Consider the following 6000-nt stretch of genomic DNA (forward strand, 5'->3'; position numbering starts at 1 on the left):
CAAAACCTCAGAGGGAATACTTCAGTGATACGGTCATCTGCTCCAGGCACAACACACCTATGACATCCAGGTGATGCCACTACTGCCCACAGCTCACAAGAACTGGCTGCTGCCCCTAGAAGGCATACAGAAGTCGGCCAAGCACAGAAATAGTAGGTTTTTGGGCAGAGTGGCCTTAAAAGACAGGAGCTATTACAGATTGCTTAAGACAGAACATGAACTGGGGTGGTTGAGTAAAGACACACACAACAGAAATAAAGATATGTGTTTTTAAATTGTGAATCATGCAGAGTTAGTTAGGTGGTCTGAGAATAAAAACAGGAATGCAACAGGTCTCACTGCAAAAACAATAAGAAGGCAGAAAGCAAACATCACGCAGCTTAAATGATTTCCTATTGTCTTTAGGTTTGAATTTCAAACGTTCTTTTCTTAACACTTTGAATTACTTGACAATCCGACAGATGTAGTATGACAGAGGAAGGTGACGGCTACAGTGTAGCTGTCCCTGACCGCTGACCTCTTTTTAAAAATGTCTGTTGCCTAGCCTAGATGAACCAAAGCAAAGTAGCCCTGAATCTATCTCCCCAACAACATTTTCAAGACTTGGGAAATCCAGAGAACCCAAGTCGAATGAGGTTCATATAATCTCAGGGTCTACTTGGGATTCTCCTACTAGCTGGATGCCTGGTATCCATCCAGAGAAGGTCACCAAGGAAGCCGTTGGACAACAGGAAGGTGCTGTTAGTCTAAACTACCACGTCACCCTCTCATGTTTCTTGTGTTACAGGTCTTATCCATCTGTCCCAAGGACATGCGGGCCGACATCTGTGTCCATCTCAACAGGAAGGTATGCAGTTATTTTCATATATCCATACATCAGTTCTGTTACAATGCTTAATTTAGTTATGAAAGATGCGATAATGTGTGTCTCAAGGTAGTGAAAAATAAGCTCCTGCTATGATATGTAACCGTATGTGTCTGAGTGAGTCTCTTTAATAGCTACACTTTAGCAGACCTTTCAATATGGTTGGCAACAAAGTTGAGATTAGAGAGGCGTGTGCACACTGCTGAGAGAGGACAGAGTCTTTTTCTTGCTGGGGCTTAGCATAAACTTGGAGTCAAGGCTTTGGCACAGCTTTAAGTCAAACACCTGCAGCAATTACACACTTGTTCTTATAATGTTTTCCCTCATTCCAGAAAAATCAGCTGCTAGTGACAACTATCATGTCTTATGTCAGATGGGAAGTAAGACATGATGTTTCTGTGGCATAGCATGGCATACCTTTCAGTTCTTTAGTTCAATTTTGATTCAGTTTTATTTATACAGCACCAAATCAGTACAACATTTGCCTCAAAGTGCCTTGTACCATAAAGTAAAGACTCTATGGTACTAAAAGAGAAATCCCTACAATCAGATGATTGTAGGGATTGATGACTGGCTGCCTCGACCGGTTGGGGGTAAAGGAAAGAGAGAAAGGCATAGGGAATAGAAATAAAATTTCTGTTTTGTTTTTGTTCCGATAAAGAAAGTTTGTCTCCACTTATCATTGTATATCTCCAGGATAGTTCACTAGTGCCTGAATAGAAGCATGGCTGCTGGTTTGTATATTCAAATATATCTGTGGGTCATATACAAAGCAGCGAAAGATGTTATGCTTTTTTGACTATACAGCATCAGCATCGGGAGCTTTTGTTCTATAACTGAGTGAAGGTTAATTGTGCTCAGAGTCTTTTAGATATCACTTAACATGCAATGATATTGTTCTCAAAACTCTAGGAGATGTCAAATGCTAAAGTGGCGTGATCAGAGGACACCTTCAGTTGGGTAATTGTGCTGTGTGACAACCGTCTCCAATGACAGTTAGTCAGAAGTTACTAAAATTAGTCTTGTCATGCAGTGCGGCTGATTTTCAGTGTCTCTTCTGAAATAAAGCTCACGCACTACATTCGTTTCAAATACATCTAATTTTTCAGGGATGTTTGACTATGATAAAAGATTGTGAAACAGGACAAGAAGACATTCTGTTTAATTGTAAGAGGAAATTAAAGCTGGATGTCATTTAGGAGTTTCAAAGGAAGAAGATATTGTGCTTTGGTTTTATTTCACAAAAGAAGTGGAATTAGTTGTTTTTTTTAAAAAAAAACAAGATTTTTGTTTACTTTTACCAGTATTTCATGTCCTGTCCTGTCCATTAAGTTGCTTTTCCCCCCACAAAGATTGGGTTAAGATGCAAATACATTTTTAATTAAGCCCCACATTTTTTTCAAAGTGATTAACAAAATAGGATACTTGAGGGTGCATGGGAGTTTGCCCAACCAGTCTACATGTGTTTTGTGGACTTGGAGAAGGCATTCGACCGTGTCCCTCGGGGTGTCCTGTGGGAGGTGTTGCGGGAATATGGGGTGTCTGGCCCATTGCTACGGGCCATTCGATCCCTATACAACCGTTGCAAGAGCTTGGTTCGCATTGCCGGCAATAAGTCGGACTCGTTCCCGGTGGGTGATGGGCTCCGCCAGGACTGCCCTTTGTCTCCGGTTCTGTTCATAATTTTTATGGACAGGATTTCTAGGCGCAGCCAAGTGGCGGAGGGCTTTCGCTTTGGTGGCCTCAGAATCTCATCTCTGATTTTTGCAGATGATGTGGTTCTGTTGGCTTCATCGGGTGAGGGCCTCCAGCTCGCACTGGAACGGTTCGCAGCCGAGTGTGAAGCAGCGGGAATGAGGATCAGCACCTCCAAATCTGAGGCCATGGTTCTCAGCCGGAAAAGGGTGGAGTGCCCACTCCGGGTCGGGGATGAGTTCCTGCCACAAGTGGAGGAGTTCAAGTATCTCGGGGTCTTGTTCGCGAGTGATGGGAGAAGGGAGCCGGAGATCGACAGACGGATTGGGGCTGCAGCTGCAGTAATGCGGACGCTGCACCGGTCCGTCGTGGTGAAGAGGGAGCTGAGTGTAAAAGCGAAGCTCTCAATTTACCGGTCGATCTACGTCCCTACCCTCACCTATGGCCACGAGCTGTGGGTAGTGACCGAAAGAACGAGATCGCGGATACAAGCGGCAGAAATGAGCTTCCTCCGAAGGGTGGCTGGCCTCTCCCTTAGAGATAGGGTGAGAAGTTCGGCCATCCGGGAGGGGCTCAGAGTAGAGCAGCTGCTGCTCCACATCGAAAGGAGCCAGCTGAGGTGGTTCGGGCATCTGACAAGGATGCCCCCTGGGCGCCTCCTGGGTGAGGTGTTCCAGGCATGTCCCACCGAGAGGAGGCCCCAGGGCAGACCCAGGACACGCTGGAGAGATTATATCTCTCGGCTGGCCTGGGAACGCCTTGGTATTCCCCCGGATAAGCTGGAGGAGGTGGCTGGGGAGAGGGAGGTCTGGGCCTCTTTGCTTAGGCTGCTGCCCCCGCGACCCGGCCCCGGACAAAGCGGATGAAGATGGATGGATGGATGGATGGATTAACAAAAAGAAAACAGGAAAAATCTGAACCTCTCCTTTTTTCTTCCCTTTCAGTTTTAATATGAAGCAGCTGATGTGAACACTTTAACGGTGCCACACTAGATACATTTCAGGTGTTGTATCCCTTAAACCCCAACCACTTCATGCACTCACATTGTGCTGCAATTTGCTGACGGTGTGCTGCCTGCTGTCCTGGCAAAACAAGACTCCAAGAGCGAAACCACAAAGACGCGACACTGAAGTTTGAGAGATGTGCTTCTGAGTGATTATTTCAGATGGAGGCTTACATTTCTGCTTGAGGGCTTCAGGTGATTGACAAGGAGCACTGATATAAAAACACTCTTGCACAAACCAAATAAAATCTTCCCCTGGTACTCTGATGGATTATCTCACCGGGTGGAAGCGGTTTCATTTTCTCAAGGATATCAGAAAATGTGTACTTCTGCAGATAGTAAAACGACGAAGCAACGAAATCTAAAGTGTTCTTGTCCACTTATGAGATGAGAACTTTTTTTTTTTGCAAAGAAAGCCCTCCAAGCCTGCTGTAGTGTGTCTGTGTTCCTCGAGCGTCAGCAATCCAAAGGCGTTGAAAGAAAAACTTGCTTTAAAATTTGGTCTAAAAACTGTCATCAGTGCTGAAAAGAAACAGGAAAGCCGGCAGTAGTAGTGTGATGCTTTGGGCAGTGTTCCGCTGGGAAACCTTGGGTCCTGCCATCCATGTGGATGTCACATTGACACGTACCACCTACCTAAGCGTTGTTGCAGACCATGTACACCCTATTCCCTGATGGCTGTGGCCTCTTTCAGCAGTATAATGCACCACATCCTGTCTGGTCATTTTTTCCCAGTCTAACTCTTCAATCTGATTCTCTTATTCAGGTGTTCAACGAACATCCAGCATTCAGGTTAGCTAGTGATGGCTGCCTGCGCTCACTGGCAGTCGAGTTTCAGACCACCCACTGCGCTCCAGGAGACCTGATCTTTCACGCCGGGGAGAGCGTTGACACCCTCTGTTTCGTGGTGTCAGGGTCACTGGAGGTCATCCAGGACGACGAAGTCATTGCCATCTTAGGTACGTGATCACTGAATTAGTTTGATTCTGACAGGTTTGAAAATTGAACTTAACTCTAGTATTTGGACTGCTGGTCAAAACAATTGCAAAGCATCACCTTTTCTTTTCTGACCTTTAAGCAACAAACATATTCACGTAGTCATCATTTGGATGTAATGCCATGTTTGGAAAGTAGAAATTCTTAAATTAGATATCATTGTGCAACAACAACAAAAAAGTCTTTCTCAAAATGTCGACTGAGGTAAGGAGATTGGCATGTTCAAAGATTGCTGCACATGCACAATAAATATTGAATTTGTCAGTTATCCATAAAGCAATTATTAAAGTGAAAACAAACATGAAATATGTGCCTTGGGAAAAGGGACACATTCATGAGAAGAGTTCATGAGAAGCCAGCAGGTGAAGTCAGGAAGAAAATTTAATAAAACACTTAAACTACTTTAACATCTGAAAATACAAAAACATCATTTTGTGTATTTCTTTTTTTTTTTTTTTTTTTTTTCGCCTGTCCCATTTGGTTCTTTAGCCATCAGAATTGTTGTCTGAAGACCAACAAGGATACCCAATGGATTTACTTTGCCAAATGGATCATCGTGGCATTGCCGTATTGGTCCATTTGGTCGATCTTTGTTTTTATTATTTATTATATTTTATTTTCAGATGTTACAGACGGGACAGACATGAGTGAGAGATAGGAAAGGGAGAAAGAAAGAGGAAGGAAAGGAAAAACAGAAGGGGAGAGGGACAGTGAGAAAGGGGGGGAGAAAAAAAATAAAAATCTCCTGGATCACCTGTTGAGAGAAGAATAGAAAACAAGCAAAAAAAGACAAAAAAAAAGAAACAAAGCAACATACTAAACACAACACCATCGCATTAATCTAGCTAAGTGTAAAAGTTTGTGTATTTCAGGCAGCCAGTGAGAAGGTCAGCCAGGTGACAGGTGGATTTGTTAAATAGTTTGATCTCAAGATTCTTTCTTCTTTTTGACCCTTGAGATCTGAGCAGATTTCACAACACAACAGGTTATGCAAACCTTTCCAAGTACACAAGATAAACAATTGGACCTGCTGTTTTTATATTTGACTTTTAAACTTGCAAACAAGAGAAAGTGAATGTGTGGGCACACTTCAGAGAGGAGCCACTTTAATAGATATGTTCAGTCACATCAGCAAGTTGACGTCAGTTTGGACTTTCAAGTGTTAAACCCAAACAGTGCGTCTCTTATCTGCTGCTGTACATATCGCTCTCTGCTGCCTTGTACTGTATAATATTTATGAGGTGGGGAAGAAAGAGAGAAGAAAGGGAAAATGCTTTTTATTGAGGTGTGCAGATAGCACTGATGCTCAAGGCATCCAGTGAAAGGCGCTTTCTCATAATCATCAGCGGGCCCCAAATGAGCGTTTACCAACAGCGAATAACAAGAACAAATGATTATTAGTATGAAGAATGAGTGCAAAGCTGCACAGCAAAAGATCATC

General features: G+C 43.5%; 1 protein-coding gene across 1 annotated transcript in view; it reads left to right on the forward strand.

Annotated features, from left to right (window-relative positions):
• The window catches only part of kcnh5b (potassium voltage-gated channel, subfamily H (eag-related), member 5b), an 82058-nt gene extending 76366 nt beyond the window's left edge, over positions 1 to 5692 (forward strand). Inside the window, exons 9-10 of the mRNA XM_080294143.1 lie at positions 788 to 847; positions 4330 to 5692. Of these exons, the coding sequence (XP_080150269.1) occupies positions 788 to 847; positions 4330 to 4530 (261 nt within the window). The 3' untranslated portion in view covers positions 4531 to 5692. The remainder of the gene's footprint in view (positions 1 to 787; positions 848 to 4329) is intronic.
• Positions 5693 to 6000: the final 308 nt, after the last annotated feature.

The sequence above is a fragment of the Astatotilapia calliptera genome, chromosome 19 (genome assembly GCF_964374335.1).
Source record: "Astatotilapia calliptera chromosome 19, fAstCal68.1, whole genome shotgun sequence".
Classification (NCBI taxonomy): domain Eukaryota; kingdom Metazoa; phylum Chordata; class Actinopteri; order Cichliformes; family Cichlidae; genus Astatotilapia; species Astatotilapia calliptera.